Below are 19,487 nucleotides of genomic sequence, written 5' to 3' on the forward strand. Positions count from 1 at the left end.
CACTCCCCCAGCTGGGAAGGACCCTTCAAGGTACGGGAATGCTCCAACCCAAGGGCAACTGTCTAGCTACGATTGAAGGGGCGCCTCCCCCGGTGCTGGAACATCTCTGTAAGTTATATTCATAGAGCAAGTCTGAGGGGTCAAATTTGTTTCCCTTTTGTAACTAGGCAACGCATACATGTACGCCAACCCGGTGGGGTCCTTCCCCATAAACCCAGCCTATTGGTCCACGTCCATGCATGATAAGTTATAAAGAAAAGCTACCCTCTCAGATGTGCCTCTATGATAGTGTTATCCTACTGCTCCATGGGCTTACCTTGCAGTTTTCAGGATGTTATTTTATCTAACCCACCTGAGCAGTTCCCGTCCCATCAGACATAATGACATCCGAATTAAAAAGCCAGGCTTGCAGTTTAGGACCTCCATGCGAAAGCAGGAGGGGCCGACAGCCTGGGGACCGGTTCTAAAGAATGGGAGCCCGTTCCATGGGGTGGTCCAAGGCCTGTGTGGCCGCTTAGCCTGGTTCCGTACCCAAAAGCCTGCACACTCCACTGCTCCGTGACGGGTACCCTAGTATTTGGAGCTATAAGACCTGTGGGTCTGACAACCTGGGGTCCGGAACTAGAGAAGATACACTCGTCTCCTAGGGTGGTCCAGACCCGTGTAGCCGCTCAGCCTGGTCCCGTACAGTGGGCCTGCACGCTCCACCACTCTGTGACGGGTGTCCTAGTACCTAGAACCACCATCCAGGGGGTCCGAACGCACAACTTGGTTCCCCCAGGCTAGACCTTGCAAGTCCCGAGCATGCTTCAAAGGGTGGCTAGTGTCAAATGACGGGTCCTATGGGTGTACTACTAATGATCCCTAGCTGAAGCTGTATACAGATCCAGGTCTCAGCGAGGTTGCCTCCCGAGAGTTGTTGACAAATCTTTCAGACACGCTGGTATCCAACCTCGACACATCAAGCCTGCATCCCAGGCGGGGGGCCAGGTACCAGGGGAAGTCAACAACGTAACATCGCACACAGTAGGAACAAGCGATACACAGATAAGAGTTAAATACTGCTTAATAAGTAATACTCAGGAATACCTTACAAAAACACGAAAGAGCCTGGGGGCCGGTTCTAAAAAACGGGTGCCCGTTCCATGGGGTGGTCCGAAGCCTGTGTGGCCGGTTAGCCTGGTTCCGTACCCAAATCCTGCACACTTCACCACTCCGTGACGGATGCCCTAGTATTTTGAACTATAGTCCTATGCGTCCGATAACCTGGGGGTCCGGCTCTAGAGAACGGACACTTGTCTCCTGGGGGGGTGGTCCAGAACCGTGTAGCCGCTCAGCCTGGTCCCGTACCGTGGGCCTGCACACTCTACCACCCTGCGACAGGCGTCCTAGTATTTGAAGCCACCACCCAGGGGGTCCAGACACACAACTTGGCTTCCCAGGCTAAAATCCTGCGTACATATGTTATTACATTCTGCTTTCAAGCAAACATATGTTATTACATTCCCTTACAAGCGGGGCCCTAGCTCCATTCCTGCAGGAATGGACTACGCTGCACCAGCAGGAGTCACGCTGGAAGCTGGCTCCAGGCAGCCTCACCAGCGGCGGCAACCACCTCTGCACCGACGGTTCGCCGGCGACAGCGACCACCTCTGCACCAGCAGCGACAACCACCTCCGCTCCGAGCGGCTTGCCAGCATCGGCGGCCACCTCAGGGTGTGCGCCATTACGAGGAGGTCCTCGCCCCCATCCTCCTACGGGGGGCGACAACAAGGCCATTAAAGCCAAAGAGTCAGAGACTCGGCGGCAGGAGGCTCTGATGGTCTCGCCAGCGGAGGCAACCACCTCTGCAATGGGTAGCCTCACCAGCGGCGGCAACAACCCCTGCACCGATGGACGGCGGCTGCCCCAGCGCGCGCGAAGAGGTCCTCGCTCCCATCCTCCCACGCGAGTGAGGACAAGACCATCCAAGAACGCGGCAGTGATCCCCGCGGCGTACGGCGTCTTGTACGACCCCCCAGTACGGCCGGCGGCGCGAGAGAGGCCATGGATGTGGCAAACCCATGCATGGCACGACCGTCGCCCGTGCGGTGGACGGACAGCCACGCTCCGGCCAAACGGCAGGAGGCAGCGTCGGAGGCGGCACCAAAGCCACCTAGGCCAAGAGCTAGGCACGCGGCAGCTGACGGTGCCTGCAGCTGGCTGGCCCCACGTAGCTGAAGTTCCCCTCCTCTGCAAGGCTGGTGAACGCCCTTCTCCCCCGAATGCTGGAGGAAGAAGCGGGTCACCGGCCCATGCGGAAGGCAGGACCCCAGCTCGGCTCGCCTTCCACCCCAGCGAGGATGATGAACATCCTTGAAGCTGAGGGCACGAGGGAGGCCGCAGCCCGGCTCGCTTCTCCCCACCACGAGGCTGGTGGTCATCCTTCTGGATGACCACTGGCGGGGGACTGCAGCCGGGCTGCATGATGAAAATCCTTGAAGCCGAGGAATAGCTGAAGAGCGCCAACCCCAATGAGGCCGCGCTCCTCCAACAGTCAAAAAGAAGACAAGATCGACAGCACCACTGCGCAAAAAACAAAGAGCGCGGGCTCTCCGACGGTGAGACCGCCGGAGGAGATGACCCTGACGTGGATCTCTCCAGCGAACTCCGGCGCACCCCATCCAGACGCCTGGAACGCGGAAGGGTGCAACGGATGCAAGAGGACCGAGGCATGGCTACTGCCCGAGAGATCGACCCTTTTTTAAAGGCAGATTTCCCCCTCGTGCCCCGAAGCGTCACGGGCAAAGTCTCCCCCGATGTGCACCAGGGTTCCCACCCGATGACACGGGGGCCAGGCCCCACATGTCATACAGGCTAGCCCGGAGCACGAAGAAGGCAAACCACCGCACAGGGAGTATGCAACCGCCCTGTGGTTATGCGCCCCTTCATTTTCAGAGCAACCAGCGGTCAGGAAGACGAACCGCCGCACTAGGAGCGCGCAACCGTCCCACGGTTATGCGCCCCTCCACCTTCGCCGAAGCCAACGGTCGAGAAGGCGAACCACCGCGCAGGAAGTGTACAACCGCCCCACGGTTGTGCGCCCATTCAGCTTTGCTGCAACCGGCGGTCCAACATGGGGGCCTAGGCCCACATATCATGTAACCGGCGCGCCGGTTACTGGGTGCGGAAAAATCGCACCGCCGCTCGCGCCAATGCCACGACTCCTCGGGGCCGTTGCTGAGGACTGAAAAGTTAAGTTTTCAGAACCAGTGCGGTGACTCGAGGTACCCCGCGCATGGACCAACGGTGACATTAAGTGCGAAGATCACGGGCCAGTCGACCGTGGAAACAGGTGTGGCAGTCGGCGTGACCATAGGCGGGCCGGCAGCAATTGCAGCAACATACGCGCAGGAGCAGCAGGGCAACCGCCAATAAGACTCTGGCCCCACCTGCAGGCTCGCATCCTCCCCTGAGGCGGGCCCGGGGGCCACTGTCGGTACCCTGAATCAGGGGTACCCCCTACTACAGTATAAAGACGTCGCGCGGAGAACGACACCTGACCCCACCACATGGGCAGGTCTAGGGGTACCGCGTGGTGAGGAAAGATAATACACCCCAGGGTGTATTATTGGGTCCGAACCCCCACAGAGGAGCACCGGACCCCCTGTACGCGCAGCCCGGACCCTTGGTTACAAACCGGGGCTCCCAAGAAGGTGAACCGGGTCCCCTAGATGGGCCCTAGGTTCCTCCGAGTAAGGTCCAGACCACAGCAAGGTCCCGGGACAGGGGGAACCCCGGTTAGAGTAAGGGTCCGGTGCTGGCACGTGTCTAGGCCTTGCCCTACGCTCCCTGCACAGCTGGAGACCCGCTGCTGCCATGTGGCTTGTGGACCGTGACATCAGCCAACGGGCGGAGCGTGACGTAAGGCCCCTAAGGCCGCGCGGTCTCTGCATTTATTGCGGAAAGGATGCGCTGCCTGCCACGACGCTAACATGCGATGTGCCCCCTCAGCATTTAATGCATCATGTGCACTCCGCTGGCAGACGGCGTCAGACGGCGCGCCTGTCCAGTCTGTTGTCAAATAGTGTGACCGTGCCATGCGGCACACTGTGCTCATCATCCCTTATACGAGAAGCTTCCCCAGCACCCCAGGGAGATGAAGATCTCAGATGTCAGGGCACGAGAAGATTGCCCCGAGTAGCAAACATTTGTAGCTCGAAGTGTTACATACATTTAGTCCCTGGGCCCACATGTCGGGGCTCAGTACCTTTGTGCATGCCCCCCTTCAGCTATAAAAGGGGAGGCATGCAATGTTGCAACACAAGTTCATTCAGACTCTCAAAGCTTCTACAGCAATCCAACACACAGTGGAGTAGGGTATTACGCTCCGGCGGCCCGAACCACTCTAAACCCTCGTGTGTTCTTGTGTTCATCCCATTTTCCCGACTTACAGGCAAAACGCTTAGGCCCCTCCTCATCTTAGGATTTAGGGTGGGTGCACTTCGCCACCCGACCGGAGATTTTCCTCTCCGACAATAGCGTAGGGGGATCTTACTAAACTTCTTGCGCTCATGGCACTTAGAAGTGACAGACGATGCGTCGGAGCCGGAGGTGGAGGGCGACAAAGAATCAGTCTCGTAGTAAACCACTTTCTTCATTTTCTTCTTCTTGTCGCCACTCCGGTGTGACTTGATGAGGGGTGGTGATTCCTCCCTTCGTTTGTCACCGGACTCCCTTGATGGAGCCTTCCCGTGGCTTGTGGCCGTTTCCATCTCCCTCTTAGTGGATCCTCCCGACATCACTTCGAGTGGTTAGACTCTTAATGAAGTACCGGCTCTGATACCAATTGAAAGTCGCCTAGAAGGGGGGTGGATAGGCGAAAACTGAAATATACAAACTTTAAGCACACTTCGAGCCGGGGTTAGCGTTAGAATAAAACTTAAGTCCGGGAGAGAGGGGAAAACAAATCAACCAAGAAAATAAAGCGGATGACATGGTGATTTGTTTTACCGAGGTTCGGTTCCTAAGAACCTAGTCCCCGTTGAGGTGGTCACAAAGACCGGGTCTCTTTCAACCCTTTCCCTCTCTCAAATGGTCACCTAGACCGAGTGAGCTTTCTCCTTAATCAAATGGGTCACTTAGACCCCGCAAGGACCACTACAAACTTAGTGTCTCTTGCTTTGATTACAAGTCACTTCAAAATAAGAACGGGAAAAGAAGAAAGCACGATTGCAAAAGCCAAGCGACAAGAGCGACAAATAACACACGGATCACTCTCTCTCAAGTCACTAATCACTAATGATCACTTGTCTCAATTTTAGAACTTGGAGAGATTGGAAGCTTTGATTGTGTCTTTGAATGGATTGCTAGCTCTTGTATTGAATAAGAAGGATTGGAATGCTTGGGTGTAGTGAATGGAGGTGGTTGGGGTTGTATTTATAGCCCCCAACCACTTCCTACCCGTTGCTCCATTTCTGCCAACCGCGGACGGTCCGTGCCCCTGGTCCGGACGGTCCGCCCCTCCACATCAACGACTAAAATCCCAACGGTCAGCAGTAACGGCTATATCAACGACTATAATGCATTAAATGCGTCGTCAGATGTCAGGTACCGCAGTCACGGACGGTCCGGTCGTGCACCCCGGATGGTCCGCAACAACGCTATAATTCATTTTACCGAACCCATCACCTTCGGGTTTTTTGGTTCTTCACCGTCCGGACGGTCCGCGCCTGAGGCTGGACGGTCCGCGCTTGGTCTCGGACGGTGCTTGCTTTTCCATCGGACGGTCCGTAGTGTAGACTTGTGTTTTTGCATTGGTTTTGTTCGAGGGTCATCCTGGTGTCGCAGACGGTCCGCCGCAAGGGCCCGGACGGTCCGCTCTTAGGTGTCACGGACGGTATTCTGGACAGTCGACTTAGAATATTTGTAGATGAACTTATGCACCTGTGGAATGATCAACTGGACAAACTGGTTAGTCCACAAGGTTTGTGATGGTCATCAAACACCAAAATCGATTATAGGAAATATTGAGACTATTTCCCTTTCAGTTCTCGACATCCTCCAGGACCTCCATGGCCCCCACCTGCGCGAATTCGTACACCCCCGATCACATCAACACCGACCTTCTCACCCTCAGATCCGTGTGTTCCTACTGATCAGATGGCATCTATTTGCGCGCGTAGGTGCAGGAGTGCTATGAGCTCTCGTCGGAGTACAAGAATGACCAATATCAGGCTCAGCTTGGTGAGCTCGAGTCTTGATTCATAGGTGTGCTTCCTATTTTGGATGCAAAGTAGGCGTGTTTTTAATATTCGTGCTTCGATTCATCAATGGAAATTAGAAGACCTATGATGTGATTTGAGGAAATTTGTATATCTATCGACCACGTCTCTGATCTGTGTTTGTGATCTTAATCTCTGTTTGTGATCTTCGGGAAACCTGGTTTTCCATTGACGATTCAGCGGGGCGGGAGGTGCTTCAACCCCGACACCGTCCACGACCACACGCCCTACGCCTTCAACAGCTACCCGCCTCAACCAGCTGTGACTTCCGTGGTACGGCCACCATCACCAATTGTAGGAGGAAGAGGCTTACGCGGACGCATCGACGCTTGTAGGAAAGCTGGAGCAAAAGGTATTTGCAATCCTAAATATTAGAAATCTGAGTACATTCACAACATCTGATGTGGTAAGCTGGCAGTCTGATTTTCTACAACTGCAGGAGGTAATACTTCCACTTATTCTTAGAGTATACACCTTGGGCTTGAGGTCCTTGATGCACACCAGAACGTGGTAGATGCAGTGCTGCTGCCACCACAACACCTCGACTGATGCGTCCACCTTGCCTATGTTGTTCATAAAAGGATACAGATACAAATGCTCTTTGAATTCTTTTCATATTGTGATGTGTCTAGGTGCACAATTTATACACGTTAAATTGGATTGCATGGGGACACCTCATTTGTTTTTAATAAGCTGAAACAAATTGTTGGTTATTATTCCCCCTTGTTTGGTCGCCCTCATTTAAGTTGTGGCTTAGATATTCCTACTCAGAGAGTTGGTACATGTTCTTATGCTTATCTTTTTTCATTTATCAACCATATGTGTGTTTGATGTTTTTTCTATGCTTAGACCTAAACAAAACATTCTTGATAGCCACATCTAAAACATTCATTTCAAGTTCTACATTAGTTCATTTATATTCCATCAACTTTTAAAATACAACACTTAGTTTGTTTGAAAAGAAATAGTATTTGTGAAATCTTCAAACAAGACTTGACAATGATTTATTCATCGACAATGCATCTGAGCCCTCTTTGCATTGTAAGCTCCTACAATGAAGTTATACAAAAGTCTTATCTATTCATTTTGGTTTAAGCTGGTTGAGCACTTTTTACAAAATCTGGTCAACACATCTAGGATGACTCTTCACATCTGTCAGGTACATACTGCTGTCCAGTCAATTCAAATTCTCTTCAAAATAGCTAATCTCGCTCCATATTGTCTTTTGAAGCTTCCTGGGAAAAAATGTCTTTTGAAGCTAATCTTGCTCCATACAGCTAATCTTCACATCTTTCAAAGCATTTGCTAGGGCCCTTCGGTGAGCAATATAATATGACTTGCGCTACCAAAGCGTCCATAGGTATGTCTTTCCTTACTGAAAACTTTTTTAGAAAACTATCCTTAGTTCATGACTAGTTGGTGAAAAAATGCTTCAAGCATTGCTGTTTCGAACCACACCTTTCTGTAGATGTAATTCAAGTTTTCTACAACCTGTTCCTACTAATGCAGATAAAAGAAAAATCGTCTCACATTCCTTTATCTTATGCATGAAAACTGTTCCATGTATTTTCAGAAAGCTAGAGTGTTGCATGTTTTACATCTATTATAACGGTCTACCATTTTTGGGCTCATCTATAACAAGGACTTGTCCCCTGGTAGTAAATAAAATGTTTCTCCCTAAGTCTGTAGATTGTATTGTTCAGTCAAGCTGTTGCCCAATTGTATATGCAGCCACAAAGGCTTCCTGTGTGTTTTTTTCTACATTAGAATTTTCTAGAGACTGTAAATTGTATTAGTGAGACAAGCAGTCATGCATTAGAGGCCTGGTCCATGACACAATTATATATAATGAGATCGAGATTTCATTGTACATGCATCCACAAGGCATCTTTTTATATTTTTTAACATGAGTGTACTGATGCAATGTCGTTCTGTTTTGTCATTTTATTTTTGTTATATCTTGGAGATGCTGAGCTTGATCAATATTTTGTAAAATTAGACTGATTTAATTTCTCTATATATATATATGATAGAACCTGAGGAAATTTCTCTTTACTTATTGGGATCCCTTACTTATTTCAAGAAGAACAAGTGACCGTGTAGCACCATACGACACTAGGCTGGATGGCTGATATTGTGGGTGGGCAGCGAGATGACCAAGGACTGATCACTGGTTACTGAGAATGAGTAAGAAGCAATTGTGCTAGGATAGGACATAGATGTATTGTCGCTCAATATTTTTTCACTTTGTCTATGAAACCAGGGGGTTTCGTGGGTGCTAGATTCTTCAATTTTTCTACGATGTCATCGACGATCGCATGGTTTGATGGCTTATGGTTTTGGGATTGGTTTAGCTGACTTGCTATGATTGAAATAGTTATACGATTGCTAGGATTGAAATAGTTGTAGGATTCAGAGGAGAAACCTGACTCTGATCTGATGACAATTTGAAGGAACAATCAGGCTCAACTCAGAGAATGCACACCCCCTTCATTACATTTATCATTCTTCATGTACCGTCCCTTATGAATGAGTGAACGTACAGAATGGGAAGTCGCTGCAACTGTTTCGAGCTGCGAGTTGTAGCTGGAACATTTCTAAAGGTATTAGTAGGTGACTTGCTGCAGCAAACTTGAACACACAAGCAACAAACATATGCTTCAGGTCCTTGATGCTACCAACAGGTTTGCAATCCTATCTTTACAAATTTCACCTATGCATCTACTCGTCTGACTGTATACTTTTCGTTTTTAGAATTTATAGCAGCTAAAAATATCATCACTTTGTGCATGGACTGGGCCCATTTTTATATATTTTCAATTCTTTGTTTGATTATTGCAGGTAAACTCTTTTAATACTTTTGTCCACCTGATGGTAGGAATAGATGATATACCACAAATGTTTTCGACCTAACAAAGAGGGCAGAGAAAGTAGAAGTTGGTTGCTCCTTTAAAGCACCAGTTTCAAGTAGCCATCAGCTGAAATCTACCATTGCTGAAACAAGGTGAAAAAATGCAGAAAGGACTACTTAGAGATAGATGCAATATCGATGCATCTACATCATTTTGGACTATTATATGCCCTCTTTGTGTATTTATGCCATATAAACATATGGGACACCCTCTGTAATGGTTGATCTTGTCTACTGTGCTTTGGAGTTCCTTTCAACTTTGCTTGGAGCCTTTCATTCCACTGATGGAGTCATGTGCCTCCGCCCAGAAATTCAGTTTCTGACTGAAACTCTTCCCTTTTTCTTGCTTTCATACTTTTGTCACTGGTGATGCCTGACGTGGAGCATATTTTGTCATCAACCTTGGTTGTGCCAATCCTAAACGGTGGTGGTTTGAATCATCGTGGTTCACTGGTTTTCACAATATTGGGATTCTTGGCAACCATGAGGACATAATGGGATTCTTGGCTACCATGAGGACATTATAAGATTCTTGGCTACCATGAGGATAAGTTGGTATCCATCTTTAGCATAATCTTTTACTGTCTGACGTGCCATTTGGAAAGTGGGGGAAATCTGTGCATCTAAAAATTCAAACATATTTAGCAAATGCATTCTCAAAATATTCACCCAGATGAGAATTGCATGCTTTGTACATGGCTAAATTGGCCACTAACTCAGGGTCTTGGTTGCAGATTGTTCAATTACAATTTCTACGTCTATTTCGAAGCGTCGATGGCGGATGTCCACACAGAAAATGCCTTGAAGGGTCTGGAGGTTAGTGTTGTGCCATCTACATACCCTATAGTCTAGGGATGACTCGATTTATTTACAATCCTTCTTCTGAAACATATTTAGTATCAAACATCTGTTTTAAATAAGTCTTAAGCATGTGTTGAGAGTGTTTGCATCCTTCTCCTAAGTTATTAACCCATGTGTTTATGTGTTTTTACAGGAAGTTGCAAGTTTCCTGCGTGTCCTTGGCTGCTATCCGTGCAACACAATAACGATCTGAGCTGTTGCATCACACTGTCTATCTTGGTTGCTCCGCCTTGGAAGACCAGAGTGGGAGATGGTTGCTATTTCTGCTCGAGTTAGCGAGAATAAATACTTTGTTTCGATGGCATATCGGTTGTGGTTCTATTATGACATATATGACATACTGATGTTATTATTACTCACATTATCTATGTGAAAACATCTAGGCCCCTGGTTGGTTTTAGTGATTAATGACAACATAATATTATATGTGACTAACGTGTGTTTTGCAGAGACAAATGGTAAGTTAGGTCGCATTACAGGTAGATGTACTACAACGGTGAAAACAATCTCGGAGATAAGAACTCGAAGCGACGGCTAAAGCGACGAAACAAAAAGTGAAGGTCTACGTAGTCCGAGTGTCAAGGAGTTGCGGACACTCATGACATAGTTAGGTCTTTTATTTGTTTTAGCCGTACTATAAAGAGGGGTTGTCGATGAGTAGTTTGACCAAGAGAGTTCTAGTGTAGTGTTGGTGCATATTTAGTGCTAGGTGACACTCTAGAACATAGTCACAAGTTAGAAGGAAAACTGATTTGAAAAACAATAGAAAATAGAATTTAGGGTTTCTGGTTTTGGGGCACCGGACTGTCCGGTGCGCCCTCTGTCAGGTGGAGCCAGGTTGGCCCAGGGAAGGGTCTTCCCCCGAGCAGAAACCCGAGAGCGCGCTGTTCACAAATTGAATTTTAGTGGCGCACCGGATAACGCACCGGACCGTTCGGTGCGCACCGGACAGCGACTGTTCACTGTCCGGTGTGCCATCTGCCCAATGGCTAGCTGTCAGAACTAGCCGTTGGAGTCGACCGTTGGCGCACTAGTGGCGCACCGTTGGCGCACCGGTGGCGCACCGAACTGTCCGGTGCGCCCATGCGCAGAACATTGCAGGTAACGGCTAGTTGGTGGGTGAGGGCTATTTATACCCCCTCCACCCACCATATTCAATGTCTTGCTGCCCACATTTATTCCTGCACATTGGTAGAGCATTGCAAGCACCAAAAGACTAGTGAGGTGATTAGAGAATCTTAATCCCTTATTTGGACCTCATTAGCGCCAGCGAGAGCCACCTAGAGCACACACCACTTGCATTAGGCTTCTCTTGGTCAAGCGAAAGTCTACGGCTTATTACTCTTGGTGATCGGCATCACCTAGACGGCTTGGTGGCGTTGGGAGCTCGGTGATCACCATGGAGATCTTGTTGGTGACCCGACTCAAGTTTGTAAGCGGTCGTGAGGGATCCACCGCGCCGGAGTGGCAAAGGATCATCTTGTAGTGAGCACTTGGTTCTTGCGAGGACCAAGGGGGAGTGATACCCTTGCGCGGGTGCTCCAACGAGGACTAGTGGAGAGTGCCGACTCTTCGATACCTCGGGAAAAATTGGAGGAGTCTTCTAAACCTTGCTTTACATTCCGCACTTAATTTAAGCATTTTACATTGTGTATTTGTTTAGCAAGTATTTGAAGTATTGTCTTAGCATTATTGTATTTCTAGTATTATTCTCTTAGTGCTAGTTGTTGGGGTGAAGTTGGGCTCTTGCTTAGGTTTTAATTAGTGTTGATTTTTAGAAAAGCCCAATTCACCCCCCTCTTGGGCATCGTGATCCTTTCAATTGGTATCAGAGCCTTGTTGATCTTAGATTAGCTTAACCACTAGAGTTACGATGTCCAGTGGGGATGGACCTCCTCCCGTTTTTGACGGTGATGATTTTCCATATTGGAAAATTCATATGGAAGCATACTTAGAGGCTATAGACATTGGTGTCTACAAAGCCGCCACACAAGGATTCCCCGAACCTAGAGATCCCGCAAATCTTGCAGGTGAAGAGTTCAATTATGAGAAATGGAATGCTAAGGCCAAAAACACCCTTTTTAGAGGCCTTTGCAAAGATGTGTTTAATAGAGTTAGAAATCATAGAAATGCTCATGATTTGTGGATGGACATATGTGCTCTACATGAAGGAACTAGAAGTGAGCATGAGGAGAGATATCACATTGCTATGAGAAAGTTAAATTCTTTTGAAATGCTTGCTAATGAAAATGCCAATGCTATGTACTCACGTCTCAATATTCTTGTAGAGGAAGTAAATGGCTTGGGGCTTACACAAGTTTCACAACCGGATGTTGTGAGGAAGATTCTCAGTGTCCTCCCAATTGACAAATATGGACACATTGTCACTGTGCTGCATCAAATGGATCTTTCAGTTACCACACCTACACAAATATTGGGAAAGATAAATGCTCATGAGATGTACATGCACATCAATGACAAAGATGAGTCATCTTCCAAGAGAAAAGATTTAGCTCTCAAAGCAAATCAAGAAAGGAAGGGAAAAGCTAAAGTACAAATTGAGGAAGAATCCTCAAGTGATGATGACCTTGATACTAACATTGCCTTGATGGTGAGGAAGACCACCAAGATGTTAAAGAAGCTCAACAGAGAAGGCATCAAATTTGATTCAAGAAAGAAGAAATTCTTTTCCAGCAAAAGAAAGCCCATTTCTGAAATGGATTGCTACAACTGTGGAGAGCTTGGTCATCTTGCTCATCAATGTAACAAGCCCAAGAAGAACAAGTTCAAGGGCAAGAAAGAAGATGACAGCGATGATGAGAAAAAGGAAAAGAGATTCTTCAAGAGGAAGGATGGGAAGCACAAGAGGTTCCGCAAAAAGAAAAATGGAAAGGCATATATCACTACAAAATGGCCCCCCTTTAGCAATGCATATATGTGTTGGTACAAGCCTATATAAGCGTTGCTAGGGTCTATACCAACGCATAATTATGTGTTGCCTATACTGCCGTTGCTAGGGGCTACTGCAACGCTTGTACATACGTTGGTAAGTCATATAAATAAGCGTTGGTAAACTGCAACATATTTTTATAAGATACAACAACACTTACATGTGTTGGTGCCGCCCAAGACCAGCTCGTTATCATAGGATGCTACAACATTTAGTTTCGAGTTGTAGCAACATTTTTATCCGTTGCAAGCAATAAACCAATAAAAATATTTGAATATTTTATTTTGAGGTTAAGATTACAATAAGCTGAACAATGCACATTTGATATTTCTGGAATCATCCACACACACATGGCAAATAAGCAAAATATATATATTTAAAATCAATAGTTGCATTACAAAAAGTTGATCCACAGTTTCATATATAATTGCACACAACATGGAGACTGAGACTAAGCTGCTAATTAGAGGGTGCAGACGAGAAAAAAAGGCTGTTCAACTGTGGACATTTTTTCTAGAAATCTGACCAGAGGCAATTATCCCTAGCGCTGGCGATGACAATCCTTTGAATGGAGGGGATAGCTAGGGGCATAGCAAAGCTCCACCTCCACAGTAAGTGCCGCAACATGGGAGCGCCAGGTTTGTTACGAAGAAAGTTCGAAGTACATATTCATGCATCCTTAAATCTTTTGTTGCCACTGTGTTTTGCGCTGAGGATGGGCACAAGCACGTCTAAAGTTCATAAGCTCTGCAAAAGCAAAAGCAAGCAAGGAAAAAGGTAAAACAACAGTTCAATTAAAAAGAAAATATCCAACCTTCTTTCTGAGACCGTTACATGTCTAGCCCTATCTGGAGTTGACTGTCCAGTGGAGTGTCACCTGGTGCATCATAGTCATCAATTTAGACTTTAAAATACATATTCTATCAATTTTGTTGTCACGAAACAAATCATATTCCTTACAAAGCATCCATCTCATAGAATGCAAGAAAACAAAGAATAGCAAAAAATACAGATGAGTACACCACCTAACTTTTTAAATTATATTTCCTATTAAGTGTCAAAATTTCTATCAAATCACTTGGTGAACCCTTAGAAGATACTCGTGTTGTCAATAAGTTTCTAAGAGTTGTGCCACCCCAGTTCAATCAAGTTGCTGTCTCAATCGAGATGTTCTGTGATGTCAAGACACTTTCAGTTGAAGACCTAGTTGGAAGGCTTCGGGCAGCTAAAGATCGGTTTGAAAACAAACTGGAGCAAGTCACAGACAAAGCAGGAAGACTGCTACTAGCTGAAGAGGAATGGTTGGAGAAACACAAGCAAAGGTTTCAGTCCAATTCACACAAGAACAGTAATAGTGGAGGGACAAACCAGTGGAAGGCAAAGGTTTCTAACAAATCTGAAGGTGCTAGCTCCAGTACTCCTCACAAGGTCAAATTGACATCACAAGGAACACCTAGAAGAAAAGGGAGATGCAGAAACTGTGGCATCTATGGTCATTGGGCAGAAGACTGTAAAAGACCAAAAAGAGATAAGAAGGATCTCAAACAGCAGGAGGCAAATGTTGCAGTTGGAGATGTGGAGAATGCAGCACTACTCTTCGCTGAGGTGCAAGACTCATTAGGTGGAACTTCTCAGGAAATACACCTGTCTGAAGAAAAAGTAGTGCCTGCAGTCTGTTCAGATGAAGTCTGGGTATTAGACACTGGAGCTAGTAACCACATGACAGGCACCAAGTCTACACTTACTCAACTTGATGACACTGTCAGTGGGTCAGTGAAGTTTGGTGATGGGTCTACTGTCAAAATCTGTGGACTAGGTTCGGTGGTGATGAAAACCAGACAAAGTGACCACAAGGTACTCACTAGTGTGTACTACATTCCACAATTGAAAAGCAACATAATTAGTCTTGGACAACTAGAGGAAGCAGGCTGTGACATCAGACTATTTGCTGGTAGACTGAAAGTATTTGATCCAGAGTATAACCTGTTGGTCAGTGCACCTCGCACTGGGAACAGACTGTACACAGTACAGTTGAGTGTGATACCTCCAGTTTGTTTGCTGTCAAAGCTAGATGATGCAGCTTGGCTATGGCATTCAAGATTTGGTCACACAAACCCCCCTACTATGGTTTTATATGTGTCATATATCAGTGAGGGCTTCCCATATGAATGGCCCTGCCCAAATTTATATATGTACATCTAACACACTGATGTCTCCTAACCTATTAGCTCAAACTTGATGTCTCTATTCATGGGAGATATAAGTATTTATGGGGCCAATTAAATACCTTAGCAATCTCGGCGCTATTATTCATCCCATGTTATCAGTTAACCTTTTCAATCTACAAAAGGAATGAATTAGAATACTTTAACCAAATGCAATAATGAGGAGAATAATGTCTTGTTAAGTGAAGTGATGAACTTACACAACTTGAAGGCCATGCAATTGGATTATTGCCTACTTGTCCAAGAACCTTGAAGTTGTTATATGGCCTTATTAGTGGTTCATCGCGCACAGATACCAGACTAACACGCACCATCCAAAATTCTTTGCCTAAAGCAACATCTCCAACTTTGGTTTTGGGGTCCTGGCTAAGTACTCTGCCTAAGGCAACCTTCCTGTTTGGATATCTTGTGCTCTTTAAGAAAATATCTGTGGAAACCTACAAGTGAATTTTGGATGTTAGTGGTTAGCAAGTAGCTATAAATATGCAGGATGCATAAGAATTTTTACTAATAAATAGTTACTTGATGGTTCTTATTTGGTGCATAATTAGAGGATTTCCGAGACGTGTAGACTACACTGAGTTTCAAAAGGACCACATTGATCACCTTAGCTGCATTAGTACTGTTGTTTTTACCTTTATTGATGCAGAAACTCTACTAGCATGGAGTGCTTCACGTCGTGACTGTGGTGGCTTGCTCTGCATTTAAAGAACACACATCAGTGAACTACTATGGAACGTAGTTTAGGAAATCTGATGCTTGCTGCTACTTTCAGCATGTATAGACTATCATATAAACTAGATTTCTAACATGGACAAAAATATGATTGCTTCAGTATGGCCTTAGGGTGGAGTAAATCTATGATTGCAGTTCCTCGTACTCATAATGTACTAACCTTATCCTGAATTTTAGAACATTTGTAGTGTGAGTGCAGTTCCTCGTACTCATCATCTTCGTTTTAATCCTCCTGTAGAGTTATTGGATAAATGACAGCTTGAAAATTTTAAAACTAGGATGGAATTCATGGTAATGCATTCATACCATTGTGTTATTCCGTTCACCAAACATACTAGAATCTTCACTACGAAGTTGCCAATAAATTCGCTGTTATTGGGAAATATATATATATATATATAAGATTCAGATATATGTGCAAAAAAATTAGTAAACTTATATATTTTCATAGAGATACATACTTGTCGTTTCATAGCAGGACGAACATCTGTTGGTGGCAATAAAGGAGCATCTAGATAGCCCTGTAATAGCATAAAAACATTAGGACATAAAAACATCTTATGTCCTAAACCCTAAATATTGAAGATTTCAATAGAAGTGACACTCTGCAAAAGAGTAAATATGTTTATCTGTGCCTATGCAGTTAGATGGTATGAACTGTATTTGCCAGAGGTCCAATGCTATTAATATGTTTATATGTGCTGGTAAATGTGACTAGGACCCATCATCTATTATGTGCGGCACTAAGTTCATGAGTAGACCTATACCATCGTAGTGTGTGTTGCTGGCATTGGAATTGTTTTAGACAATTCAGACTAGTTCTTGTCATAGGAGACACATATACTAGATCCTTTAGAGCTAGTGTGATTGACCCTGCCAAGGTGATCAGGTGTGCGCTCCAGAATGCGGCCTCTATAGTTGGAATGGTCCTAACCACACAGGCCATTGTTGTTGAGCCAAAGCCGAAGCCTCAAGTGGCAGAGCCACCGGAGGGAGCCCTTACCATTTAAAACTTAACGTTCTTGAGGCTGCTGTCCAGATGGTTCAGATCAGTTGAGAGGGTAGAACTTTGGTTTGAGAATTTTGGTTCAGATCCACTGGGAGTTGTAGAGTAGGATTGCTATTTTGCAGACGAAGAGTAATTTTACTATGGTATGAACTTATCCGAATCAAAGACATTTGCATCACCATTTTTTTTAAAATAAGCTCATGGCGATGCTGGATTGTACGAGCAAGTACAGTAGTAAACTTATATATTTTCATAGAGATACATACTTGTCGTTTCATAGCAGGACGAACATCTGTTGGTGGCGATAAAGGAGCATCTGGATAGCCCTGTAATAGCATAAAAACATTAGGACATAAAAATGCTAAGTCCATGCAATCTTTAGTGAGTTAGAAATAAGGTTATTTGGATTTACATGTTGCCTTTTCTGTCGCTCCACGGTATGTTGCAAATCTAGTATAGTATCATCTTGCTTCTGGACATGCTTTTGAAGTTTTTCCAATTCAAGTCTAAGTGATACTACATCTTCACTGGATGTTTCATCCAAAGTGGTTACATTTAGATGCTTCATACGGCTTGATGTCGAGGCATCAAAAACTTGTTTTGGATTTGGAACAAGGCCCAGACCATGGATATGGCCAGGCTTTTCCTTTCCTAATATTCTGTTTAGTGTATCTCCTTCCCATGCATCCTTTCCATTACTAGAGTCCACTAAATCAGGTTGTTGTGCTAAAAGTTCCTTCAATTCACCCTTGCAAGAGAATAACAATACTCAATAAACACCATGGAAGAACAATTGGATTTGAAAAAAAGTAAATGAAACATTTTTTTGCAATTACTGTACCACATGTGCATTTCTGTTGTTGCCGATGTTAGACTTGTGTGTGTGGACATACAAAACAGCCCTATGAGGGTATTTCTTTTCAGGATCTTGTTCCCTCTGTAAACATGTTAATAAAAATATAACTAAGGTAATGTAATTAACATGGATTTTTGACATTTGTAAAGAACATGCTGTGAATTATAATTGCAAAAATAATACCAATTCTTCTCTATTCCGAGCAAAGCTTTTTGTTCCAAATGTATGCATTGACTTTCTTCTTGTACAATTTATCCTATTGGCCTCACTTAAATCCTACGAAACAAAGAGTATATAGGAACAAAAGTAAATTAGATGGTTCATCAGATAAATAACGAAATGATTATCATGACTATAGTAATGTACCTGTGCTTTAGGGGTCATCCAATTATTGACAAGCGCAACCCACTGATCAGCTAATACACCATCAGGAGCATTACTATTATTAGCATCCTGACTCTTATGTGGGTCAAAATAAATGGATTTCAAATTGGACTTGTGTTGCCTCCATCTCTCTCCAATTGTTCGTAGCACCCATGTTTCCATGCCGGCAGGGTAAAGAAATCTCTTCTGCATAACAATTGGAAAAGAATTGTGAAAGTGTACTATTACTACATGGCAACTGAAAAAATGTGAATGTTTACCTTTACTTGATTAAGAATGGCCTCCTTATTGATTTGTTTATGGTTCCTATCTTTCTTTCCTATAAGTAGTCTCCAATCCTTGAAGCTTAAGCTACACAAGGAGCCATTCCTAGCAACCATGCCAAGGAATTTTGCAAGGACTCCTGCCTCTTCTCCGATAGGCTGATTCAGCTCATTACAATTAACTACAACCCTATGGCCTCTTGGAATGTTCCAAACATTAATAAGTTTTGTCTTCCCACGCCTTTTAACCTCTTTAACCTCATCAGCGCCATCAAGTTGGTCCTCTCCATTTATGTTATTTGACATAGTTATGTCTCCAAAAAAACAATTTTCAGTAGTGAGAATGACATATGCAAGTATCCATAAAGACAAGGTGCGGTATTACAAGTAATGTGTGCATACCTTGGGACTCATTATCGCTTCTGCTATCTAAATGGTCTTCTTTATTACTTATGTTTTGTTCAGATGATGCAACATTTTTTTGGGGACTTTTCTCTCCAATATGGTCCTCAGACAAGTACTCATCATGGCTACGAGTAATGCGTTGTTTCCCACCCCGTGCCATTACCAGTTACCCCTGCACAATGACCTAAATTAAAAACAAGTAGGGAAGGAAAATACTAACAGTCCATATGTATTTGCAGACCAATCAATGACAATAATTTGGTCGTCTAAGAATCATATGATGCAAGTAAATTTGGATGGACCGAGGTAAGATTCTGACGTCGACTCTTGCTGAATAAAAAAAAGGCAGATTAGCACCTGTTGGCTGATGATGATGATTCGTAGGCAGAGGCTGACCTCCGTCTCTAGCTCGACTTGGCAGATATCCGACCTCCGACTCAGCGTGCGCCAACAGCGGAGGACGGCGGTCACGAAAGTAGGCCGTGTACGTGTCGGTGGCGGCCAAGGGCGGGGCCGTGGCGCCGGTGGACGAGACAGTGGTGATGGCCGTGGAGGCGGCAATGGCGGTGGGAGGCAAGGGCGGGGTGGGAGGCAAGGTCGGGGCGGCGAACCAGAGAGGGGTCGC

At 45.4% G+C, this 19,487-nt stretch overlaps 1 protein-coding gene across 1 annotated transcript; it reads right to left on the reverse strand.

The window, feature by feature from the left end:
• Positions 1–15,308: 15,308 nt before the first annotated feature.
• Positions 15,309–19,022, reverse strand: LOC109939358 (uncharacterized). Its single transcript, XM_020552228.1, has 11 exons — positions 18,860–19,022; positions 18,455–18,771; positions 18,177–18,380; positions 17,994–18,086; positions 17,796–17,891; positions 17,367–17,702; positions 17,221–17,280; positions 16,407–16,466; positions 16,252–16,314; positions 15,846–15,908; positions 15,309–15,326 (listed from the first exon to the last, which is right to left on the reverse strand). The coding sequence occupies exons 1-11, from the start codon at positions 19,020–19,022 to the stop codon at positions 15,309–15,311; spliced, it is 1,473 nt and encodes a 490-aa protein (XP_020407817.1).
• Positions 19,023–19,487: the final 465 nt, after the last annotated feature.

Source organism: Zea mays, chromosome 4 (assembly GCF_902167145.1).
Source record: "Zea mays cultivar B73 chromosome 4, Zm-B73-REFERENCE-NAM-5.0, whole genome shotgun sequence".
NCBI lineage: Eukaryota > Viridiplantae > Streptophyta > Magnoliopsida > Poales > Poaceae > Zea > Zea mays.

Excerpts from the sequence above, each read along its gene's own strand:
- LOC109939358 (XM_020552228.1), bottom strand. The coding sequence starts at position 19,022 with ATGGCACGGGGTGGGAAACAACGCATTACTCGTAGCCATGATGAGTAC. Across the intron at positions 18,772-18,859 it reads AAGCGATAATGAGTCCCAAG|ACATAACTATGTCAAATAAC; the intron begins GTATGCACACAT and ends GTTTTTTTGGAG. Across the intron at positions 16,467-17,220 it reads GTCCTGCTATGAAACGACAA|GGCTATCTAGATGCTCCTTT; the intron begins GTATGTATCTCT and ends ATGCTATTACAG.